Source organism: Rhipicephalus sanguineus, chromosome 11, assembly GCF_013339695.2.
Source record: "Rhipicephalus sanguineus isolate Rsan-2018 chromosome 11, BIME_Rsan_1.4, whole genome shotgun sequence".
NCBI classification, from domain to species: domain Eukaryota; kingdom Metazoa; phylum Arthropoda; class Arachnida; order Ixodida; family Ixodidae; genus Rhipicephalus; species Rhipicephalus sanguineus.
The window spans coordinates 89,974,842-89,998,389 of record NC_051186.1 but is presented as its reverse complement, the minus strand read 5'-3'; the positions used below and the strand labels follow the sequence as shown (position 1 = coordinate 89,998,389).

The following is a 23,548-nucleotide window of genomic DNA, read 5'->3' as shown; positions in this document are numbered from 1 at the left end:
CAACTTCCAGTGTCTCGCCACCAATCGCAAAGCGTTGTTCTCTGCCAAGATTGCTCCACATTACTTTAGTTTTATGCATAATAATTTTCAGACCTACTCTTGTACTTTCCGTATCCAGTTCAGTAATAATGAGCTGTAATTCGTCGCCCGCGTTACTCATCAATGCAATGTCATCAGCGAATCGCAGGTTAGTGAGATACTCTCCATTAGCTCTTATGCTTAATTCTTCCCAATCAAGGGCCCTGAAAACCTCCTGTAAACACGCGGTGAATAGCATTGGAGAGATCGTCTCTCCCTGTCGTACGCTGTTCTTTAATGGTGAGGATCAGGTAACATCAGACCTGTTGAAAGACGGTGGAAAGTTATGTTAGAAAAACTGGGCACCCTCTGTGCGAAGTGTCTCTCGACGGGGAGGATACCAGAATCTTGGAAGTTTATGCATTTTGCAAGTGTCATTTTATTTACTTTTTGTAAATTTTATTGTGCGATTCGGTTTTACAAATATCTAATGTGCATTATTTTTCCTTCTTTGATCAGTGCTGGCATATTAGTTCATGTACTTGAGCCTCTGCAGGAACGGATCTAGTACTACAAGTGCAATTAGCTAGCACCTTATGTTAGCTTTTACAGCGAAAGCTGTTATGAGATCATTTCACCGGCCGTTTTTGGTGCCGTAGTTGTCCGCCGCCGCCGCCGCCGCCGCCGCTGCCGCCGCCGCCACCGGTGTCCGTAACCAGTATCGCTCGAAATAAAAAAAAAAACTAAATAAGAAAAACATTCCAGGATGGAACGAGGTTCGAACCTGGGCCCTCTGCGTGGGAGCCCAGTATTCAACCTCTGAGCCATGCCGGTGCTTGAAACTGCTTTGCAAAAAGGTCCTATACAGGCTTCATGTCGGGAAGGAACTACATTAGCATATGCAATATAGCGTGGTAAAAGAGTAGAATAAGCACCAAGCGTCGCACAACGCGAATTCTGTAACCAGGCGTCACACAATGCGAATTGCGCAACGAGTAGGTTGTTGAATGCTTCCAACCCATTACAAAGAGCTCTGCCATAATTCTTCATCGTCATCACGCAAAGCATCAACAAAGTGCGCATAATGCCTTACATGCGTTTAGCAGGTACCACGGCTGTCTGTAGAATGACGAAAAATGGCACAGTGACTGCCCTACTCCTCGAAAATTACAATGATTTATAGCGTAGTGGGTTCCTCGCAAGTGCACTTCTGTTGGTTGCCAACGAAGCCCATAAGGCTCCCATGATCCATTTCCTCAGGGTCTCAATAAAGTCAATTCTCTCTCTCTCCCGCTCTGCGTTTCTCCGGTTAAAGTGTGTTGTAAAGCGTGGTGGGACAGTTAAATAACGACCGGGCGTCACACAATATGCATTACGTAACTAGTGGGTCATTTGAAGCTTCCAGCCCATTACAAAGGGCGCAACCATAATTATTCATCGTCATCAACCGCCGCATCAACAAACTGCACATAATCGCTTACATATGGTACCTCGCTTCTCCGCAGAACAACGAATAATGTCGTGCTGGGTGCTTCCCAACTTCCCAAAAATTACGCTTTGTGGCGTAGTGGGTACGTTGCTAATGTACCTGCATTAGTAGCCACAGGAGAGTTTATAACGGGCTCTAGAAATGCCGCTCTTCCAGCTTTCGCTGTGACTGTGGTGCGCTTTCCGCGCAGGCCTGGCGTTTTTTCGTCATTCTGCATAGTTCGACTACTATGACAGCCTCCGACAGTTCTACTACGTGAGAGGTCTTAGGACCCTAATTTTTCACACAGAATATTGTTGAACAAAATTGTTTCAATAAATTTCTTCCCTCAGAGTACTGCGAACTTCAGAATGTTTATACAATTTTAAAACCAACACCTTATTTTAAAGGTTTGGGCGCAGACATAGAAAATCATACAACAAAATTGCCTTCCAGTTACCGCAGGGAAGTTTGTTGGGCCTTTTCCTGTTCCTCTTGTACGTGAATGGCAATGTTGATGTTGTCAAGCCAAATGTTCAAACAAGACTTTTCGCGGACGATTGTGCCTTGTTTGAAGACATCACCCGCGCTAAAGACCAAGATGATCTAAATGAAAGCCTAAGTAACATTTTTCATTGGTGGAATCAATGGCAGGTGACCTTTAATGTAGAAAAAGTGTTTTTCTACCAATTTTCCGAAAGAAAACACTTCTAAAAACAATTATATGGTGGGCGTATCTGCACTTAAAGAAGTCACTAATAAATATCTAGGTGTCACGAATTGCAAGAACCTCTCCTGGAACCTTCATGTGGAAAACATATCTTCCTCTGCCTTCCGAAAACTGTGTTTTCTAACATACAGACTTAAACATGCCCCAGCCTCTGTTAAACTTCTCGTCTGTAACTACTTAATTCGACCGAAGCTCGAGTACGCCTGCAATGCATGGCACCCGTACACACAATATAACATAAAAAAAGATCGAGCAAAATCAAAGACAGGCTATCCGGTTTTGTTCATAACAAGTTTTCAACATTCGACTCACCGACTGAACTAACGCAATCTAATGATATCCCGATGTCATGAGTAAGGAGAGGACGTATGGACGACGAAGACGACGAAGTAGGAGGAGAAGCACGCGGAACAGGCACGAGCGCGTGCAGGGTAGCACACGGCGCGATGCGCGTGACACGAGCCGTAAACGAAGGCAGCAGTTCGATGAGCTGGCATTGTTTGCGTGGCTCCTGAAGAAGAAGGTCGCATTGGCAGCTACGTTCTGTCAACGGGAAGGCAGCGAGCGTTCGATACCGGAGGCCGTGACACTGGCACTCCGTGGCGTGGCCGTTGACCTCGACGACGCTCGGGCGAGGCTCCTCGGAGGTGTTGCAGCACCTTGCGGCAATTCCGGACGCACCAGCAGCAGTCCCCCTTCAAGCTTCAGCCAGCAACAATCCCCGGGACGCCACGTCATCGGGTACAGCAGGGGCCGAGCTCGTACTTAGGCCTAAGCGACAGCGACGCCTGCCACGTCAGCGTCCGGGAAGCGGCTTACGGCAGCGTGGCCAACCGTCGCGTATCGGAGCGACAATTGAGGAGGATCGTCGGATACATCGACTGCGGATCCAACCCCACGGAGGCGGGACTCATGGAGTATGACGGAACCAAGTAAGCGTGTTCCATCCAGACAACGACTCGACGGCGAGGCCTACGTGGCCAGACACTGTAGTAGCGACGCTAGTCGTAGATCTCAAAGTACTGAGAATTGTGTTTGTTGACTTTCGCATATTTCTTTTGTGTTTATAAGATTTTCTCTGTTAGTTATTTTGAGTGTTTTCTTATAGTTTTTCTTGTGTGCAATTAAATTATGTTTGCGGTGCCTACCTGCGCCTTCTCAATCTATCTCCAGCGCACACGCCTCCGAGATCGGTGACAAAACAATTGGCGAGCCTGCCAGGATCATAAGAGTCCAGGATAGAAGATTCCAGGATTCAATCCGGCCCAGTCACCGATTCTCAGTTGGTAATAAGTTGGTGCGGAGATGGATTGGGAGCGCTTGACGGCGGTAGCTAAAGATCTAGGTATGACTAAAGAGGAGACTTTGAAGTTTTTTGAAAATGCCCAAATAGAACAGGATAAGCAGATAGCACTGAAGGAGAGGGAACGCGAGTATGAACGAGAGAAACAGGAGCGCGAATTTGAACGCGAAAAAGAGCTTCTCGAATTAAAGTTGAGACTAGCGCAACTTAATGGTGTTCCGCAAGACGACCAGAGTGTCACATCAGCACCCTCTGGCTCGCAGTCACGCAAAACTACCCGCATATGTCCGAGAAAGTTAATGGCTCCGTTCGATGAAAGACGTGATGACTTGGATGCCTATTTACACAGATTTGAACGGATTGCCAGCGGTCAAGGTTGGGACAGAAGGGAGTGGGCAACAGCACTCAGCCTTTGTCTAGTAGGAGAAGCCTTAAGTGTTTTTGGCCGAATGCCCGCCGATGACTCCATGGATTATGATAAAGTCAAGAAAACATTGTTGCAAAGATTTAGGTTGACGGCAGAAGGCTTCCGTGAGCGGTTTCGTGGGTGCAAGCCAGAGAATGCAGAGACAGCAAAGCAGTTTGTGTGCCGCTTGTCAAATTATTTTGAAAGATGGATGGAGATGGCGAACGTAGAAAAAACATATGAAGGCATACGTGATTGCATGGTCGTGGAGCAATTCTTGAATTGTTGCAGTAACAAGTTAAGTGTTTTCCTGAAAGAACGAAAGGTAGCCTCACTTGATGATGTAGCAGAGCATGCGGATCAGTATTTGGAGGCCCAGGGATTTAGAAACCTAGGGAAGGCAAATGAAGGCTGTGACAAAGCAAGAACAGATGAGACAAAGGGTAGACCTCAGGGGGTACCGAACACGTCACAGCGACCACTCAGGTGTTTCCTGTGTAACCGCATTGGGCACCGAGCTATGAATTGTCGAACTGGAGATGGTCGTTCACAAGTAGTGGTGTGTCAGTTGTGCAACAGAAGGGGACACCGAGCGAACGAGTGTAGGTCAGGGACTACAGACAAAGTAGCCTGTATAGTGGACTCCCAGGATGGTAGCACAAGAGAAGTTGGGACTAAAGACAAAGTAGCTTGTATAGTGGACTCACAGAGGGAGAGCGTGGAAGAAGGGCAACAGGCACAGAAAGAAGAGTCGGGTAAGAACGAAAGTAAGCTGTACTCTCAAGGAGAAGGGTTACCGGTCGTAGACGGAGAGGTGCATGGACAAAGGGTGAAAGTTTTGAGAGATACAGGCACAAATATTGTTTTGGTGAAAAGGAGCTTAGTAGACGAGTCGAATCTAACAGGCGAGTACGCAACAGTCATTTTGGTGGATAGTTCGGTGAGAAGGCTTCCAGAAGCTCGGATAAAAGTTGCAAGTCCATATTACACAGGTTGGGTGACAGCAAAGTGCTTGGAGAAGCCAATGTACGACCTGATTTTGGGTAATGTGCCGGGAGTCAGGAAAGTAGATGAGCCTGATACGAACTGGGAAAACAACAGGGACGTGGTAGATGAACAGAATGCAACCAGTGGTAGAGTAGCGGAGCCAAAGGAGAGTGGTAAGAAGGAATCATGCCACGAAAGAGTAAGAGAAGTGCAGACGCCAATAGCAGAAGTGGCCTTGGGAGCAATTACGAGAGCGGCGGCAAAGAGAGAAGCAGAGGCCACAAGATTGAAGGTGGCGACCATGCAGAATATAGATGTAACCCCTACGGAGTTCAGAGAAGAGCAGAAAAAGGATGAATCGTTGAAGGGTTGTTTTCATAAGGTAGGGGAACCATTCAAGAAACAGCGAAGCAGGAATGTATTTGAGTTCCAAATACACGATGGTCTATTGTATAGGAGATGCCAGTTTAGTTCAGGAAGGGAAGTACAACAGCTGATGGTACCCAAAGCTTACAGGAAAGCGATACTTACCTTGGGACATGACAGTGCCATGGCAGGGCATCAGGGAGTTAAGAACACGCTGACTAGAATTACAGAAGAATTCTTTTGGCCTGGGATTCAGTCAGAAGTTATAAGGTATGTGAAGTCCTGTGATGTGTGTCAGCGCACAGTAGTAAAAGGGAGAGTAGGCAGTAAGAAATTATTCGACCGTGGGAAAGGAGGGCTTGGAGTTAGTATGGGATATTAAAAGGTTTCACAGCGATTTTTTCGGAAAGAAATTCAAAGTGCAGACGGATCATCAACCGGTAGAGTTCATAAACAAGGCGAAGTTGACAAATGAAAGAGGAATGAGAGGGAGTCTTGCACTGCAAGAATACTCATTTAGTGTAGAATATATTAAAGGGAGAAAAAATGTGGGGGCCGATTTTTTTGAGTAGAAGTTGTTGAGCGGCCAAAATAGGTGTGGAGGGTAAAACAGGGAATAGCAAAGCTTGATAGCACTAGGAGGATGAATTGTGCAACATACATGGTGAGGTATTGATGTGTGTGGTGTATATATAGTGCGATAGGGACGATTGACTTATATAGCAGTGTTGTGAAGTGACCAGCGAAGTGTGTGTGTGACAAGTATGTGGTGAAGTGTCAAGCGGAAAGGCCTGTGAGTTGACAAGAAGACAGGCATTACGACAAAAGAAAGAAGAGTAAAGTTTTTTTTTTTGAAAAAAAAAAACTTTCGGAAAAAAGGGGCCTGTGTCATGAGTAAGGAGAGGACGTATGGACGACGAAGACGACGAAGTAGGAGGAGAAGCACGCGGAACAGGCACGAGCGCGTGCAGGGTAGCACACGGCGCGATGCGCGTGACACGAGCCGTAAACGAAGGCAGCAGTTCGATGAGCTGGCATTGTTTGCGTGGCTCCTGAAGAAGAAGGTCGCATTGGCAGCTACGTTCTGTCAACGGGAAGGCAGCGAGCGTTCGATACCGGAGGCCGTGACACTGGCACTCCGTGGCGTGGCCGTTGACCTCGACGACGCTCGGGCGAGGCTCCTCGGATGTGTTGCAGCACCTTGCGGCAATTCCGGACGCACCAGCAGCAGTCCCCCTTCAAGCTTCAGCCAGCAACAATCCCCGGGACGCCACGTCATCGGGTACAGCAGGGGCCGAGCTCGTACTTAGGCCTAAGCGACAGCGACGCCTGCCACGTCAGCGTCCGGGAAGCGGCTTACGGCAGCGTGGCCAACCGTCGCGTATCGGAGCGACAATTGAGGAGGATCGTCGGATACATCGACTGCGGATCCAACCCCACGGAGGCGGGACTCATGGAGTATGACGGAACCAAGTAAGCGTGTTCCATCCAGACAACGACTCGACGGCGAGGCCTACGTGGCCAGACACTGTAGTAGCGACGCTAGTCGTAGATCTCAAAGTACTGAGAATTGTGTTTGTTGACTTTCGCATATTTCTTTTGTGTTTATAAGATTTTCTCTGTTAGTTATTTTGAGTGTTTTCTTATAGTTTTTCTTGTGTGCAATTAAATTATGTTTGCGGTGCCTACCTGCGCCTTCTCAATCTATCTCCAGCGCACACGCCTCCGAGATCGGTGACACCCGACACTTAAATCGCGTCGAAAAAATTGCGGCTTGACTTTCCTTTCACAGTTGAAATGACGAGGCCTACTCGCCAACATCACCCAAATGCTCTAACCTTCTATTTTGCCCGAAATAACCTATTCAAATACTCTTTTTTTTCCGCGCACCATTAACGATTGGAACAACTTACCTCTAAAAAGCTGTATTATTTTACTATTTTACTTTTTACGCTTACATTGTTCAAGGTAGTCTCCTTAGAAACGTGTTTTATTTCTGTTGACCTAATATGTTCTACCCACCCTGCATGGACTTCGTGTCCACAGTATGTAATAAACAGATAAATAAATACATAAATAAACACATAAATAACTAGTTATTAAATATAATAAAGTTCGTTAAAATGTCACTGTTACCACGATATTGGCCGCGGCGCTTTGCCGTATGCTTTCACTTACATGCACTGCATTATTATAGCCAGCCTAAAACATATATAAAATGAGGCTTTTGCAAGTATTTTTCGCCATTGTGTGTGTCCCTCACGCCAAATTTTCTCTTGTGCTTGTAAGGTCACTTACTTTTTCCTGGAAGTGGTTCTTTGTACACAAGTATTATTGTTGGAACTGGAGAGACTTTCGCGTTTCGTGTATTTATAGTCCCGAGAGGAAAGGTCAAACAGGGACATTGAAGCAATATGCTGTTTACTTTCGGCCACAGCAGCCACTGACTTCTTTGTGCTATATATATATATATATATATATATATATATATATATATATATATATATATATATATATATATATATATATATATATATATATATATATATATATATATATAAGCACACGCAGTGGAGAAACGCCTAGGTAACAGGCGGTAGATGACCGAACAATATACTGGTGATTTGTGTGGGTAGTGAAGCAGTGACTCTGCACAGACGGATATGTTAGAATTGGAGGTTACTTCAGCAACCTATAGGGTTGTGTTTGGTTTGGCTGCACCTTTCTTTGGAACACATACACAATGTCTCACTTAAGGATATTTTGCACTCGAATTGAGTCAGTATTATCACGCTAGATATCTGAGCGATTTGTTCTCACAACAGATTCTTGTGCAGAATTATGGCACTGAAAAAGAACACATATATAGATACAACAACAATTCGCCCAAATTATATCCTGTTTTCAATGCGTTATTGAAATGCATTCATGGGGGAACTTTTTAATAAAGTTCAGCTTAAATTGCAGCACGAGCACCTTTTGTGATAAATATTCAGTCAACTGGCAGACATGATATTCGAGATGAAAAAAAAATAAGTTCAGGTGCAAAATTGTCTATATGCTGTAAATATAATTGTAGCGAACGCATAGTTTGGCTATATAAAAGGAGCGCAATCAAAACAAAAATATATCTGTTCGGTTTTAGCAAACTGAGGGCTACACCGTAACCTCTACAATATCAACGTTTACAAGAGTTACAGTGTACCTTATATTTGTATTTGTTATAGCATATGTTATATTTTTATCAGTTACGATGTACCCTTTCAATTTACCGGTTACAAAGTAATGAATAAATGTGCCTTTTTGCCCCTGTAGTAAGGGTTACACAGTTGGGAGTGTACGCAGCACTTTACAGAGCTACCAGCCTCGACTGCATATACCTCACCAACTCAAAATATCATCTCAAGTTGATCTCGCGGTCTATATCAAATGACATTTTGCCCGGCTACACTCTAAACGCGGTAACGTTTACTAAAGCTGCACATTTTCACAAATGTTTGTACTTATAAAATAGGACTAACTTTTGTAATCTAGTAACATTTGTAAAATCAACCTAGCTTTATTAAAAATGCACAAATTTACTTTAAAATATAAGTTACGGAAATAACATCTATTACCCGTTCACAGTATCTAGTGTTCTCAGGTCAAAATAGAGGTTACTTTGTATAGTACAGGGCATACTGTTTGCACAAAACGGCTTGCAAGAGATCTTATACGGCCACCGCTCTGCGCCTCTTCTTTCCTTCGCTCTTCCTTCTTCAACGCATACGAGGAGGTTTGCTCATCGCATGCTTTGTTCAGGCAGGTGTGTGGCAGCAACGAAAGCGCGGCTTTCCACTCTTTCGCACTTCTTGCTTCACGTGCCTCGTGTTTTTTTTTTTTCGCGCTTCCTTGTGCGGTTTCAATACATCGTCCATATACGTACGCTAAGAAATGCGAACTATTGCGGAAGATGTCACGTGGAAGGTGCATCTCGGAACACATGCCCTGGCAATCGTAATATTTCAAGTACGTGACTGCTTACAGAAGGTGACAGTTGCGGTAACCGAGGCCAAACGCGTCGCCTTCGCTCATTACAAGAGGCAGTTAAGAGAACATTCGCATATTCGAGGGGACTTGCAGTTAGCATGCACTACAGTAGTGATCAACCGCGATTGTTACTAAAATGTGGTCGACCCGTCAATGTGAATGAAGATAACTTGAGCGTCATTTCGTAACATTTCGCTCAGTGTAAAAAAAATACCACACAGTCACCTTGCCGCCGCATGCTCCGTATAACATCGATTCCCATGGTACGTGGGACCTGCCGAATTTTGAAATGTGTTTTCTCTGTTACTGATTCAACGAGCACCGACTCTTTTTTCTCACTGTCTATTTTTGGCCTGTTAATGTGAGAAATCGGACCTGATGACAGGCCACGAACCAGCCGAAGAACTTAATGTGATACCTTGTGTCATCGGCGCAACGTATTTCTGCTAAGGGTCCTTCAGAACAACGTAAGGGGCTTACTGCAAAGTACTGCATTTGCGCCCGTGTGTCAGGGGTATTAGGTAAAATGGTGGCAGTCTGTTGAAAACAGCTCCCCGCTGCCTGCACAGAGGCAAGAGCACAAAGCGTCCCTGACCAACCGTGAAAGATGATTACCCGCTGTTTGGGTCTTCTGCTTGCAACCTATAATCATTTGATGTTTAAGACGTCTCCGCCGCAATATTGAATTCACGAATACCGTCCGCACAGCTTAACACTAAGCGTGTGGTCGGCCAACAAAACTTACTCCTTCGCAGTATCAGGACTCAGCTTGGGAGAGCGGAGCCTGGTTATCAGCGTGTCGTTTCGTCGCGAAATGGCTATGCGTGGTACTACGCCTCTCTTTGCAAGATATTTCTGAAGCTAATGCGCTGCACATCTGGATATAGGGCAACAAAGAGGTCAGCAATATTCCCACCAAAGTGTCTTTCCGACTGTGAAAACGAATGTTAGAAAAAACGAAGTCCGGAATCATCTGCGGCGCCGGCGGCTCTTTTGGTCGGCGGCATGTGACAGTACGAAAAACTTTCGGGCGGGGCTGAAGCCCCATAATCCCCCCTTCCTTCTGGCCACGCCCTTGTACACCAGCACCCTACAGCATACATCATGTGCCACCATATCCAGTACCATAATTCAGTAGAAAGATGGATGGTGAAATCCACCATTCGATTTGGTGAACATATTTTCAAATGAGATGGGCAGCTTTACACAGTGCAAACGAATGAACCAGTTCGAAAATGCAATCGATTTAGAGTACATTTTCATGATTTGTTTCCCGAAGGTCTAGTACGCAAGTACACAAACACCGGGATCGACAGATATTTGTTTTTCATGCTTTGACTTATTAGGCATATTTCACGTATGGATCACGTCCAGCACTTCCGGATTGAAACGCCAACATTTAAGGTTTGTAATGCGCTACTACGTAAATTGAAGGCGGTGTAGCGAGCCATCTAAATGAAAATGATAGGCGTAACCTTAAGGGACAAGAGTACAGCAGACACGGTCAAGCAACAAACTGGTGTTAAGACGTCTTAGTCGATATCAGCTAGACGAAGTTGGCATCGACAGGGCATGTAGCGTGCAAGTAAGATAGCATCTGGTCACTAAGAGTAACAGACTGGATTCCAAGAGAAGGCAAACACGCGAGGAGCACACAGAAAGTAAGGTGGGCAATTGTGATTGTGAACTTCGCGGGGATAACGTAGCAAGCACAGGAACTGTTTGATTGGCGGAATATGTGAGATGCCTTTGCCCTGCAGTGGGTGCAGCCAAGCTGATAATGCATGCACTACTTCTCTTTCAGCGTCTTCAGTTCTTGTCATAGAGGCGTATTGATGACTCGACCATATGTATGAGAGCGCCCCGCCACGGTGGTTATGATGCTCGACTGCTGACCCGAAGGTCACAGGATCGAATCCCGGCCGCGGCGGCTGCATTTTCGATGGAGGCGAAATGTTTGAGGCCCGTGTACTTAATTTAGGTGCACGTTAAAGAAACCAAGGTGGTCGAAGTTTCCGGAGCCGTCCACTGCGGCGTCTCTCATAATCATATCGTGGTTTTGGGACGTTAAACCCCAGATATTATGTATGAGAGCGAAGATTGCCTTTAGGGGCCACACCTGTAGCAACGTGCGCGATTATCTTGAGTAAGTTATCATAGAAGTCGTTATAGTAAAGAAAGTGATGCCGTGTTTCCATGCGTGAGTACTGCACATTGGCCGCATTGTCAAAGTTGCATATATCCACGTAGTGCACGCACAACTCATTTTCTGCTGCTGAAAACAGATGCTTTCTTGGCCCTGGGGCTAAGCTCTTGCGTGGCACGCGGAGGTTGCGGGTACGATTCCCGCCTTGGAGTGATGCTTTGTTCTGATTTTCTCATTGAGCGGGTAGACAGATTTCGTTCAGCGAAAGTAGAATTTTTGCTTGTTTCGGAAAGGTTCTGATAGGTTACTGAACATTCGTACCTTTCAAAGTTGATTAGCCAAGAAAAATGAGATTATTGTGACCATTCGTGCAGTCTATGAGGTACACTTGTTTTCTACGAAGAACGCGCATTGATATTTTTCGTAGTCTATTTTCATACCAATCTCCCCTTCATGCTGGCTATGTACCATGCTATCAAGGGGATAGCTGTTATTGCACAGGCTGCCTCCAGGAATTCTATATTTCACATCTATGCGCATGCTAATAAATACATTGCAGCATTCACTAGATTTATTTCGCTTTCCGTTGTAATGCAGTACGAAGTGTTTGACTGAATTCGATGTAATGAATCTTGGAACAGACTGTTCTGACTGAACTTTAAACAAGCAATACAGGCTTATTCCTCGGAAGCACCTTCTTGGAAGCACTGTCCATTGTGGACCTACGAAAGTGTACATAAACATGTCAAGCTTTAAATACGCCCACATGCTTGCGTTGAGCGGCGCACCTGCGAGCAACGCGTGACGATAGCGTGGAGAGTATCAGTTCATTTTCAATATTTGATACTTTTTTTGCCGTGCTTCTGCAGCGCTCCTCCGGCTGCTTCTGGACGGCATTACGCAGTTCTTCAATGGCCAGGAATGCATGTTTTCTCGTCCTCCTTTTTGGGAGTTCATTGGGTGTGTTGCATTTCAACTTCCGCGGCCCTTTATGGAAGTACTTTGGTTTGAAGGTAACAATTTGTCTTTCATTGCCTCGCGTATTGCATTTCAAACAGCGTAAAATGTTCTAACCCTTTCAGACGCCACGTATAAAAAACTTTGCAAATGGGCGAAATTTACATAGCATTACTGCATGGCGCTCAATTATCTATTGCAACGAAAATATTGTCATAATGCCTCGATTTATGTGCTTTGTAGTAATTAATATGAATTAAATTGTAAATAAGTATATATTTACCCTGAAAATATTCATGACCCGTTCAGGCATAAATAGAAAAAAATCCCAGTCTAGAAATACATTGAAAAGTTGTTTTCGTTTCCGGTACGGTTCACTTCAAGCAGTGAAACTTAAGACTTTTGCCATTGCTCACGGAAAGCCGCACGTCGAACGACTCGTCGAACACAGTAGTGCCTCCAGGAAAATGATAATAAGCAACAGTACACTGCAAATGAGGACGCGTTTATTGCTCAGGAGGTCTAATTCATCCAACCCTTAATGTATCTTGTTTCTTAGCCACTAGTCGAAAGAAATCGGAAAAACAAGTGATCTACACAATTGTTTACAAAGCATCCCAAATGGTCAAAAGGGCCCTGTAACACGTTTTCATTGCGGTAAAAAAAACGCTGCTGGTCGGTAGTCAAGGCTTCTATATGTTCCATGTTCCATGGAACATATAGAAAGGGAAGCACTTGGCTCCTTCTCGCCGCGACCCAAGCTCTTTCTTCGCTACGTGGACGATTGCTTTTGTGTCGTGAAGACATCTGAAATTGAAAACTTCAGACTGCACCTAAATTCCGTTCACCCAGCCATACATTTCACGGTCGAGTGTGAACGCGACCGCACCCTCCCCTTTCTCGACGTCCAGGTGGCAAGAAGGGGCAGTGACTTGGAGTTCTCCGTTTACAGGAAGCCGACGCACACCGGCCGATACCTTCAATACGATTCGTCCCATCCCTCCACCCACAAGGCCTCCGTTGTGTCCACATTACTTCAGAGAGCCAAAAAGATAGGTTCCACTGACAGGGAACGCCGAAAGAAGAGGCCCGCGAATTGCGGACCTCAGAAAAAACGGTTATCCCAGAAATTTCATTCGGTCCGTCGCCCGCCGCGCAGAGAAAAAGAGGTTACGCGACTCCCAGCCAGCATTGACGAACAGCTCTCCAAAACGCATGTCGGTCCCATACGTCCAGGGAGCCAGCGAGGCGTTGGCTCGGATTTTTAGAAAGAAGGCGTGCACATCACGCACGTGCCTTCATGCACGCTGGGCCGCTTCCTTCCCCGCCCGAAAGACCGACCAACAAAGGACAGGGCGCCCGGCGTCGTTTACAAAATACCGTGTGCCGACTGCGCCTCGTCATACATCGGCGACACCAAAAACTTCCCCGAACGGATTAGGCAACACGTCAACGACGTCCGTAAACTCAACAAAGAACGCAGCGCCGTCGCCGAGCACGCAGAGACGTTTGACCACAGAATAGACTTCAACGGAACCGCCATCCTCGAAAGTGAAACCAAGTGGAGGAGGAGGTTACTACTGGAGTCGTGGCATATACAGAGGACCACTCAAAATATCAACCGTTCACTCGGAACTCTCCCCCCGGTGTATGCGCATGGGCTACGCTCCTCGGTAATGCGTGGGGTCGTTAACCGCCGCGAGAGTGCCTTAAAGAGGCCGCTGCCAAGCCGCCGCAGTCCCCCCTGAGGAAGGAACCGAGCTGGTTCCGAAACGTCGGGTTTTTACGTGTCTTCGTAACTTTGGTTGGAGAATAAATATCAGTTACCTCAAACACACTGGTAGCTCATGCGTAGTCTCACCTTTCAGCCCGGACATCATGCACTATTTTTGTTTGTTGTTTTGTGCACCCAGCACAAACACTGAGATGTACGCACTCGCAGATCATCGCGTCAAATAAAATGTCCAATCCTGATGTTCCGTCGACAACCGGTCACTGCAAATTGCCCTGTTAGATACAACGCGTGCCAATGTTTTCGCAGAAAAGATGCATCGTTATTCACACAGCACACACCACACACAATATTGTCACTTTCAACGTCCGCGACTGTGAACCGATATCGTCGCTGCCTTTAAACGCACACTACACGCCACAGTAAACGAGGCACATTTTCGAAGACGATATCGCTGTTTCTCGAACAGACCACCACGTGGGTTCACTTCTCCAAGTTAAACAGCCAGCAGCGTGGCACATTTTTCGCCACGCAGTCCACGACACATTTATATGTTCTTTGACTTATACCACAAATAATCTTGGAACCGAAAGATTAAGAAAAAGGTTCAAAAGAAAAAAAGAACGTGCGCCAAACACCGTGCGACTGTACCACGCTGAGCTGGCAGCGGGAGTGTTTTGCCAACCACCCGCCGTTGCACGTGCGCCGAGAGGTCACGTGACATGAGGTCACGGGGAGTGAGTGACGTAGGCCGGTAGAGGTCTATTAAGTGCTTAAGGTCATGACGCGCGCGTGACGTAACTTCTTTCCCCCGTGCCAACCATCCCTGATTCGCTTCCAGTGCGCTCGTCTGGACGAGAGGAGAGAGAAAGAAATTACAGCGCGTGACAAATCTCCGTAGCTCCGCTCGTACTTGATGGGAGCTATAAATGTTTGCGGTGGTCGATTCGTGAGGCAATGAACTCCTGGAATAAAGTCCGTTCAATGCTTACTTGGAAAAGTGTCACACTATAGAGTACAAGGATATCGCACCGGTTAGTACGCTACCCTGTCATCTTAACAAAAGCAGCATTAGCACTAGAAGACGACTGGTAAACGAAATCAAATCTGCCGAAACTACTTCGATGGAATCTGCTCACGTTTGTGGGTTTCTGCATCACTAAGCCTGAATTTAGTTGGGTTTTGAGCATATCACAGGTCTAACACCACAGTTTTGTGGACAATTTCGCCTCATAATTCAGTTGCTGACCCTGAAGACTCAAACACTGAGTTCTATGCTTCAATACAATGAGACAACGCAAAGTATAAACCTATAGTGCAATATCAAATAAAATAGCTTTCTCAAATAATAATTTGTAAGTTTGGACTCATTTAGTTGATCACCAAAGGGCCGAATAACATGGCTTTCCCGAAATAAGCATGAGAAAATGAGGACGAGCAAGGAACGACTAATACAGCGCCCGCGTTTGTTGTTCTTTACTAGTCCTCGTTTTACGCACTGTATATTTCATTCAACATGGAAACACGCGACCTACCTCAGCCAACCGTCGTGATTCATTTTGTAGCATAGTTGTCCACCGCCGCCGCAGCCGGCATCCGTAACTGCTATCCCGAGCAATGAGAAACAGAAATTTAGGATAGAGCGGGATTTGCACCCAGGTCCTTTCGCGGCAGTTGAGTATTTCACCATAGGACCTGGGCAGTGCTTGAAACTCCCCAACAAAAAGACACTATACAGGCGCCAGGTGAGGCAAGCAACCTCGTTAAAAGAGTATTATAGCGTGGTAAAAGTGCAGGCGTCACAGAATGCGAGTTGTGTAAGAAGTGGCTCGTTTAAACCCTCTCCCACGCATCACCGTTCCTACCTACCAAAAAGGGCGCAGCCATAATTCTTCAACGTCATCAGCCACAGCACCAATAAAGTGCACATAATGCAGATGTTCAGCGGGTAATTCGCTTCTCCGCAGAATGATGAATAGTAGAATAGTGGTTACCTTAATGCTTTGCACAATTTCCATGATATATGACGTAGAAGGTACCTTACCGCTGTACTTGCAGCTGCAAGAGAGCTTACAATGCCTCAAAGAGTTTAAACAGTCCTCGAGAAAGGCCAGCTCCTGCAGCCTTTGCTGTGACTAATGCTCGTTCCGCGTAGGCTGGGCCTTTTTTATTAAGGCGAAACCATTAGATGCCTCATAAAGGCGAAAATTGACCGTCGGTGTCCCGCAGCGTCGGGGACACACGAGCGATGCAAAATTTCATCATCATGGTAGTGTGGTGACGTCACGGATACGAAAATCTGTGATATTATCATGACGTCACGTGACGTAATGTAACATGATGACGTTATCACATAACATCCAAGCTTCGTCAAATGTGGTCTGATCACGCAGGTAGTGCAAAACCAGGTGACGTGCCTTTGATCCTGGGGGCAGTACGAAAGCACGTTAGGTACAGAAAGCATTCGGAAGGATCAATACACTCACTGAGAAGTTTCTTCCAGATAAAGCCGTTAATCGATTGTTATCCACTCAAAATTTACTGGGCGGAAGTAAACCTTCCTTAAAATTCGGTTGCCACAGAGCTAATGTTAAAATATTCCATACAACGACATTCCATGTCACTCCCTCCTCTCATTCTCAGAAAGAAATTTGTAAACGACAAGGGTGTTTAAGCAGGGTTGCCCTTACGTTGGTTCTATGCTGCACCGTGCGACGAGCTACAATGGTGCCGCGACATCACTTCAACAAAGGGGTCTACTTGCAGCGCTTCAGCAACAATCAAGAGCCTGTCGGACGTGCCGAAAGAGGCAGGTCGCATCGGTAGGCATAGCAGAAGTATCTTCAACACACATTTTGGGACCTAAGGGAATTCTTTGCAAACATCAGCCTGCACATTGTAAATCCTTGAGCTAACCAGTGCGACATGTTTCCTTCGAAACTTCGACTATTGAACCGTAGCGAAAAGAGGTCTATTGTAAAATAGAACACACTATCTCGCGTCAATTCGACCTGTCTCTGCTGCTTACAGTAAGTTATAACGTCACGTCAACGCACGTCATCTGGACGTACGATCTGCAGCTTGCGCACTTCGTTTGGAGTTAACAGGTGGAGGTGAAACATCACATTCCACCGTGCTTACTGTGCATCAATGGCCGGCAGTGAGAATGTCACTGCATAGTCGCTATCGGTCTTGCAAGAGGCGGGGAGAGGAAACACGCCCGCATTGGCCGGTATTCTCTGGCGGCCAGTGCAAGCTTTTACCACGGGAGAGTGGCGTGTATCTTGCAGCCTCTTGCCTATCGGGCGTGCCTGTTTATTAACGCGATAGCGTTAGAGAGCTCGTTTCGCAGAAATTGCGCCGTCGGCCGTCGCTTGTGAGCGAAAAATCGTCCGTGATCGAATAATGGAGAAGGATGCAAGTAAAATAAACAATAAAAATCGGTGCCATTGAGGATAGAACCCGGATCCTTTGCGTGGCAAGCAGGTATCCTACCACAAAGCCACGATGTTACTTGCAAGTGCTTCGAAAAAAAACACCACACGAATGCATTGTAGTAGAAGGAGTCCCCTTAACGCATTTTGCTGGGCAGGTGTTGCGAAGAAAATGAGCCACTCCGGCAATTTGTAGGCGTATTGGCGAGGCCATCAAACTATGTTTTTTTGCGCGACGCCAAGCTTATTGGTCCCCCAAGTTTTTTTGCCAGCGAGCTTTCTCCGGATGGGTCTAGTGAGTGAGAATGACTTTATTCAGAATATCCTGAGGAGGCCGACCCGGGGCCGTTAGGCCCTAAGTCAGCCTGGAATAAAGGACCTCTCTGTAAATATATGCGGGTAGTTCTTTCACAGTTCAGTGCCAGGGGTGTTTTGTCGATGAAGCTGGGAGTCGTGCATTTCAGGGGGTTCATAAACAGTTTTAAGGCACGTTGGATTCAGTGAAACGTGACGGGCCAGTTGAGCTTACGAGCCTTTGAACGATACACATGTACTAATTTCATTTTTTGCAAATGAATGCGAAATGAATGCAAAATGAATGCAAAATGAAATGCAAATGAATGTAGGCCATACGTCGACGAAAACAGGGAGCTCACTCAGCAACGGACTGTTGCAAGACGGCGCCGAAGGCAGTGTCAGATGCGCCTAATAGACGGATATTCGGGCGTAGCATTTAGGGTGGGCGAGTAGTGTAGCGCCGGCAATGGCTGCTTTCATATCTCTAAATGCATGTTCCGCCGCATCGTTCCTGGGTACTGAGGTAGTCGGTGTTTTCACGCCCGTAAGAAGGTTGTTGAGATGCTGCAGTATATCGGCGCAGCGAGGATTGTAACGACGATAAATGTTGGCGAGGCCGAGAAATTCACGCAGCTGCCTGGTGGTGGACGGCGGAGGAAACTCACGAATGGCAGTTACACGAGTCGGTAGTGGACGAATGCCGTGTGCATTGAGGCGATGGCCGAGGAAATCCCGCTGCGTGACCCCGAACTCCCTCTTAGGGCCGTTAACAACCAGGCCGAACTTGGTCAGTCTCTCAAGCACTTGATGTAAATGGTGCTTGTGAGCTTCAGTAGATGTACTGAAGATGAGTATATCGTCGAGATAGGCGAAGCAGCAGGTCAAGCTACGTAACACCTGGTCGACGAAACGTTGAAATAGTCTTGCCGCTTTGCGAAGACCAAATGGTATGCGTAGATATTTGAACACGCCAAAGGGTGTTGTAATAGCGGTCTTCGGAATGTCTGCGGGATCGACTGGGATTTGGTGATAGGCTTTGACCAGGTCAATATTGCTAAAAATGGTGCAGTCGTGTAGTGCCGAAATGAAATCCTGGATGTGGGCAATCGGTTACCGATCCGGAACAATGACCTTGTTAAGAACACGGTAATCACCGCATGGACGTCAATGAAGAGTCTTTTAGGGACCATGTGGAGGGGTGAGGCCTAAGGACTAATGATACCAGTATCAAGGATGTGCTCAAACTCCTTTTTGGCGACAGTGAGACGATCTGGTGCACGGCGACGAGCCCGGGCAAATAGGGGAGTTTCCTTCGTGACGATGTAATGTGGCGCTGTGGGCGGTCGAGGACTGAAAGGCGGGTGGTCGGAAGACACCTGGAAACTTGACAATGACACTTCACCAAGAGTCGGGAACGGTTGCGTGCGCCTTAAGAAGCCGTAGTGGTGAAGCGCGATAGAAAACGCCCTGGATGGCTCAGCTTGTCTCAGAGTCCAGGATGCGAGTATGCTGCATGTCGACGACGTGCTTTCATTGCCATAGGAAGTGGGCACAGATTATCGTCTAACCACCTGTCGATTCGAAATTCATTCTGAAGTTCTCCCAAAATATCATTTTGCTCTACCCACGCTTCTATTTTTAATTTTACTGCCTGCATCGCCAACCTGTATAGCACCGATGTAATGGTTAGCGGCCTATACGAGCGAATGTTATCCTTTTCTCCCCTGCTTTTATAGATTAGGTTCATTCTGCTTTTTCGCCAACTGTCTGGTATTTCCCTCTCCTGTAAGCACTTTTCTACGGCTTTCAGCAGTGCTTTTTTAGTGTTATGTCCGAGTTCGTTAATGAGGCTGACGGGAACCCCATCTAAGCCCGGAGTAGTGCGCTTAGGAATTTTTCCTTCGGCCTTCTTCCAATTGAAATTCTCTAGTACTACATCTTCGTCGCTTGCACTCGTTTGCGTACTTTTACTCACCGGGGGAATCCCCTGGGCGACCTTTTTAAACGAATCGGCTGTTATCTTTTGGATGTAACCTAGCGCTTCATACCCTTCCAATTGATTTCCTCCTTCATCTACCATATGTTGTTGCATTGTGACAGACTTCCTACCCAGCGCTTTTAGGTGGCTCCAAAATATCCTAGGTACGGTCTTCTTCTTTTCGCGAATCTCTGTCATCTAGCGTTCACTTTCACCTTTAATTTTTGTCTCGACTAATTTCTGCACAATGAATTTTTGCTCTAAATATATTTCCAATACTTGGTTGACTTCGTCCTGTGGCCTCTTCTCTTTTTTTGCCTGTCTGCGCTCCCGTGATGCCTCACGTCGCTTCTCGATCGCCTCCCGTATTTCTTTGTTCCACCAACTTTTTGGCTTTCTCTTTCCTTTCCAACAAATAGATTTCTTGTTTTTTTCCATTTCTTTCGTGATTACATGTAGCAGCTCACTATACTTCCAGTCTTTGCCTGGTAGTTCGTCTACTTTTCCTCGACTCTTGCGGCTATATTTGTTATTTGTTTGTCATTTAGATACAAGCTGCCAAACTTTGATTCTATGTTCTTATTTTCAGTTTTATATCCCATTAGTAATATTATGCGTTTATGATCACTACACAAGCTGTTAATGTTTTCCTCGTCTATTCTCATCTCTCTAAGTTGTTCCTTCTGTCATGAGACAAGAATCAATGCTCGATTGCCTGCTTCCGATTTCCCACGTGATCTGCCCCTCACATTTAGGCCCCACGTTAACTATCCCAAGACTATGTTGCTCGCAGAGATCTAGCAATAACTTGCCATTGGTGTCTGAATGTCCGTCAAGGTCATGAATGTGAGCGTTCATGTCCCCTAGAAGGATTATTTCGGCATCATGACCAAATTCTTCAATATCGGTGCTTATGCATTTCACTGTCTCCAGATTCTTTTCTCTGCAGTTATTCCCCGTCCACAAGTAAGCTACACCAAGCCACGTTTTCTTTCCACCTACTGTGCCCGAAACGCATATGTGCTCTGAACACGTTTGTTTCACTCTATCCATTTTGTTCTGCTATGAATTGGCATTTCAACACCCCCACCTCTCCTTTCTGATGTGATTCAGTTATATCCTTCCCAAATATAATTGTCAATATGTGGTGACTCTTCCAAGTCTCTAAGGTGTGTTTCTGTAACCGCATAAACACATATCTATTCCTTGTTTAAGTGCTCCTCAATCACTAACCACTTTGCCTTCTCCCTTCTTTTATCTTTTCTCTGGTTTTTCGCTATACTGCCTGTCAAAGAGCCCCCTGGTTGTTTTCCTCATTACAAGCTACCCTGGGCACCGAAGGGCCCTCGTGCCCCCCAAAAAAGCTACTGCGCCTCCTGCCAGTCGCCAGCCCACCTCACGGCCAAGCCTCTTATCGAAGTGAATTCTGTCTCTTTGAAAACCGCCCCACCTGTGCACCTCCCTGTTTATATCCACTACCTCGAAACCCTTCTCTCGACTAATTCGCCATATCTCTTTGTTTACGTCGACAACCGCTCTTTGCAAGTTGATATTTCTCACTGGTACTTCCGGTATTGTGCATACCACTATTTGCACCTGAGGGGAAATGGCGCGCATGTCATCGACCCATTTCGCCAATGTGGTCGCTAGTTCGGCTGATTCTTCATTCAAGACGTCGTTTAGACCTCCCGCGATTATCACGAGGTTACGTCCATTAGCCTTAGTTGCGAGTTTTGCGCTAGCTTGTCTCATCACTGATCCCAGCCTAAGTTCCGGAAACTTCCATATTAAAACTCGTTTGTCGCCTCTCACCCTTTCCTTGACTGCTTCTGCGCATCTAACTAAACTCGAGTCCCCGGCGATTATCACGTGCTCCGACTTTTCTCCTGGACTGGCCACCGCCTCGGTGGCCAGTCCAGGACTAAGGTGCCGCTGCAGTCCAGACTAAGGTGCCACTGCTGCTGTTTTGTCCCCTCCCCTTCCCAAAACTACTTCGTGGATGCTGGGTCCTGTGAACCTTGCACCTGTCTTTTTCAAACCTGTTTCCCCCTTCGCGTCTACCACTGTGGGGGTCGATGCCCCGCTGTTCCCGCTGTCGCTTGCTTCCTTGTTCACCATGACTACCTTTGCTAACCCCTCCTCGGCTGACTTGAGCCTTTCCCCCATAGCTATATTTTTTCCCGCTCTGTCGCCAACGCATTCTCCAGCTCGGCCATTCTTACCATGAGCTCATTCTGGGCAGCCATCATTATTTCCATTTCGCCTCTAACTCGCATTGCTTACATTTGGCGTCAGCTCCCTCTGTCTTCTCATCCGTACAAACCTCTATTCTCCACCCCATTCCGCACCCTGAAGACTTTACGGTCTTTTTGACCATGGCTAGATTTTTGACCATGGCTAAATTTCTCGGAGCGTCCCTCAGTGGCGAAATTCTTTCACGGACTTAAACGCCGCAAACCAGGCAAAACCAATTCTCACAAGTTTCCAAGAATGTATACAATAAACTGGTGTTATTACATTGAAAAAATGGCTGCAGATCCACGAAGTGAATGCTGATCATGAAGCGAAGCTAGGTACTAGGGTCCATAATGTCTAGGTTGAAGTCGCCGACTAGTATAAATGACGGACAGATGGACGCACGGACGGACGGATGGATCGGCGGACAGACGCACGGACGGATGGACGGACGGACAGTTGCGGGAATGGTGGGACGTACAGAATATGGTCTGTTTTTAATTCATATGCGCGCTATGAACGCTCTATGTGCGGTATAAGTAACACCTGTGTTTCGGCCCGATGTGGGCCTACGCCGACGACGGCAACAACGGACATCGTGAGAGACTAAGGTGTTTCGCTCCAAAAAAGAGGGACCGCTCAATTCTCAAATACCGTAACTACACAACACTTTACGCTGAGCTAAGCGCGCTTTCCTGCAACGCTTCGTGGTTTCTCAGGCGCTGCCAGTTTGCTTCACGGCAAAACAGGCACGGAGCGCTCCCGCGCTTTTCAATCGAAACGAAGCCCCGCATCGAAGCTCTTGTGCGCCTGTGCCGATGAGCTTCGATGCGCGGCCGCACCGCTAGTGCTGGCGCCCTGCGGAGCGCAGCCACGCGACGCCGTGTTCGTAGCAATAGTGGACGACCCTGTACATCCCGACCTTCTTAAATAGCCGGTAAGGTGGTTCGATTGGCTTTGGAAATCCCGCCGGGTTGTTTCACATGGATGATGTTATACATTGTGCGCCTACCTGATCTAAAGTAGTCGCTCATTTTCCTCTACGTTATTTGTCCAGCTTACTGGAAATTATCCAGCCTTGTGATGTATAGTTATGCTGTACTTACCTTGCAGACTTGTTTAATGCTAGAATTGATGCTCAATACCACCGTGTTGCTTCATCACACAGCAATACAGGAAACAAAATAGCCGACACACGCACACACACACACGATCACCGCGTAGCGGAAATCGATCGCACACGATTTCCGCAATCAATGATTATACACATTTTCTTGTTTCAATCGCATGCATACGTTTCATTTATATAGAGAATTTGGTTCCCATTTGGGATTATTTGCCCGTATTTATCATAAGAGAGAGCTGAGCTAGTTGGTAGGTATTCATTCTAAAAGATAGGAGGTGCAAACACGGACACGTCATGAAATATGAATTTGAGGTGCCTTCGTGTGTCCGTGTTTGC

At 46.5% G+C, this 23,548-nt stretch overlaps 1 protein-coding gene across 2 annotated transcripts in view; it reads left to right on the top strand.

Annotated features, from left to right (window-relative positions):
- Positions 1-12,321: 12,321 nt before the first annotated feature.
- LOC119374675 (uncharacterized) overlaps positions 12,322-23,548 on the top strand; it is an 83,334-nt gene continuing 72,107 nt past the window's right edge. Inside the window, exon 1 of one of the 2 annotated variants that reach the window (XM_037644847.2) lies at positions 12,322-12,466. In XM_037644847.2, coding sequence (XP_037500775.1) covers positions 12,365-12,466 — 102 coding nt within the window. In that variant the 5' untranslated portion in view covers positions 12,322-12,364. Of the gene's footprint in view, positions 12,467-22,959; positions 23,024-23,548 lie in introns of those variants that run through there. The other variant, XM_049420497.1, reaches the window with a different exon arrangement.